The 2503-nt window shown below is 37.4% G+C and overlaps 1 protein-coding gene across 1 annotated transcript; it reads right to left on the reverse strand.

The window, feature by feature from the left end:
* Positions 1–24: 24 nt before the first annotated feature.
* On the reverse strand, positions 25–1477 carry calhm6 (calcium homeostasis modulator family member 6). Its single transcript, XM_043259987.1, has 2 exons — positions 746–1477; positions 25–637 (listed from the first exon to the last, which is right to left on the reverse strand). Exons 1-2 carry the CDS (start codon positions 1283–1285, stop codon positions 206–208), a joined length of 972 nt encoding a protein of 323 aa, XP_043115922.1. The 5' UTR covers positions 1286–1477; the 3' UTR covers positions 25–205.
* Positions 1478–2503: the final 1026 nt, after the last annotated feature.

Here is a 2503-nt window from a genome sequence, read left to right on the forward strand (position 1 = left end):
AAGAATGACGAAAACATCTGACAGTTCAACTGAATTTTTTTTTTTATTGTTAATCTAAAAGATATATTGAAAGACAAAAATAAAATGAAACAACCCATGTCAAAAACAAACAGTTGTAGTATTAAAAAGAAAAGCTAAAGTAGCAATACTAGAAGAACAGTGAACAGAAGCAAGCACTCTGTTTATGCCCAAGCATGGAAAGCTGTCAGGACATGACTAATTTGCCTTCATCCACAAATGCAATTGCTGCTGGGTTTGAAAAATCATTTTCAGACCTCACTGAAGGCCGTGCTCCTGGATTTTCAAGGTCCTCACAAGTGCACACATACTTGTGCAGGGTGCTGTAGTATTCGTCCATGCTTCGATATTTGTAAAAGGAGGAGATCTTCTCCCAGGCCTTTCTAGGTGGGCTCTTCATGAGAATGGGCTTGGTTAAATCAAAGAAACTTGTAAGGTTTCTCTTCGCAAGCTTTTCGGCATGCTGAGCCGTATAGCTGTCCAAAAACTCACTCTCCTTCTGAGTGTACATCCTCCAAAACTTCAGCTGCATGTAGCTGATTGGAGAATAGCATCTGGCCATGCACGTGAGCAGAAAGGTGAATGTCATCACAGAACCTATCAGGATCCAACCAAGTACCTACAGGAGTATTTTTTCCATATTTATTGAAATATTTAGAGACATAAGTGAAAGTTTTTCTCGGACAAAGCCAAAAAGTACGCCATGAGTTTGCTGCTCGGTGCTCACCTGTGACTCCGCGCGTATGATGGACAGCACAGCTGCTCTCTCGCTCTGAGGAATCGCAGTTCCATCACAAGGGAACTTCTCCAACTCTGTCCGGCAGTGAGGAAACTTTTCGTTGCAAAGGTGACGCCTAAAAAGTGTAAAGTTGGCGCCGGTCATTGAGCACTCGAAATACACCCCTCTGAGCAGAGCCACCGCGATCCAGCTGAGAGGAGCGATCATCGCCGTCGTGGTGATTTGAAGAAAAACACACAGGAAGCCAATCACGTATCTGAAACGACATAGCTTCGATTTCCTAAGGCACAGGCCTGTGAACAGTTTCCATGTTTTATTGCTCAGCATGTAACTTAAGATGAGCAACGCAAGCGCGGGCACGAGGAGGCAGACGTTGCCATAAACGAAATTCCAATCATTGCAAGGACACTTAAAAGCAAAGACCGAGAAGATGTGCTCGCTACCCGCAGTTATAAGAGCAATCAATCCGAATCCTAAGTTGGTCTGCTGTTTCTGTGTGAAGCTGAGTAAAGGTTTTAATTTATCCATGTCTCCAGCGGACGACCGTAAGCTCTCTGTTCTTTAACGATAGTCTAAACCATGAAATGACACTCAGTTCCGTTTTGAGAGAGTTTCACCTTCAGGCGGGCACGCGATAAAAGCATGCGAAGTGTTGGACTTCATTTAAGAGAAACTGGTTAATGTTAGCTTTATAGCTGTATTGGCAAACTGGCTTTATTAACAATTAAGGAAATAAAAACAGCATGTAAGTATTAAGTCTACACACAAATAGCATACTTTACGCTTTTAACTTGCAATCTACATATGTTACCCTGAACCTCAAAACCAGTCATTAAGGGTCAATTTCTTTCTTTTTTTTTTTTTTTTTTTTTTAAATTGAGATTTAAAGCTGAATAAACAGGCTTTCTGTTGGTGCATGGTTTATAAGGATATGACAGCTTGGCTTAGATACAACAAGGTTAGGTTTTGATATATTCAGTGTTGGAAGTGTGCAAAATATCTTCATGGAACATGATCTTAATATCCTAATGATTTTTGGCTTAAAAAAAAAAATAAAATAAAATATATATATATATATATATATATATATATATATATATATATATATATATATATATATATATATATATATATATATATATATATATATATATCGATATTTTAGTTTTGACCCATACATGGGTCATACATGAACACATACATATGTGTTGGCTATGGCTACAAATATACCCTCGATATTTATGAGTGGTTTTGTGGTCCAGAGTTACATATTAGTTAAACTATAGTGCAGTCTAAAACAGTGGTTTTCATTCAAGGGCCCGGGACCACTAGATGGCCCCAGAAAACGTCCAATGGACCCTGAACATGAACATGTTTTAATTTTAATTCCTTTTTTAAAGAGTGATTTTTGGAAAAAAAAAAAATACACGAATAACATCTTAAAACTTAATAGGCATAATCAAGATAATATACGACACACAGTTTTTATGCAATATTTTAAGATCTTAATCATTTAAACTAAGGGATTACAGGTGGCTTTTTAATTAAAAACCTTTACCTATATTTTAAAAATAATTTAACTTTTTGAACGTGCGTGTGTAGGTCTATTTATTTACTAATTATAACATATTAAATACTAACATATACTTAAATCAGAATCAGTAAGAGAATCTCACAATGTTTTTTTTCATATTCGGCGCCTTGCGGACACACATGATCCCGCGCATGTGACCGCAGGAGGCGGGG

This window comes from Puntigrus tetrazona, chromosome 16 (genome assembly GCF_018831695.1).
Source record: "Puntigrus tetrazona isolate hp1 chromosome 16, ASM1883169v1, whole genome shotgun sequence".
In the NCBI taxonomy this organism is placed as follows: Eukaryota; Metazoa; Chordata; class Actinopteri; order Cypriniformes; family Cyprinidae; genus Puntigrus; species Puntigrus tetrazona.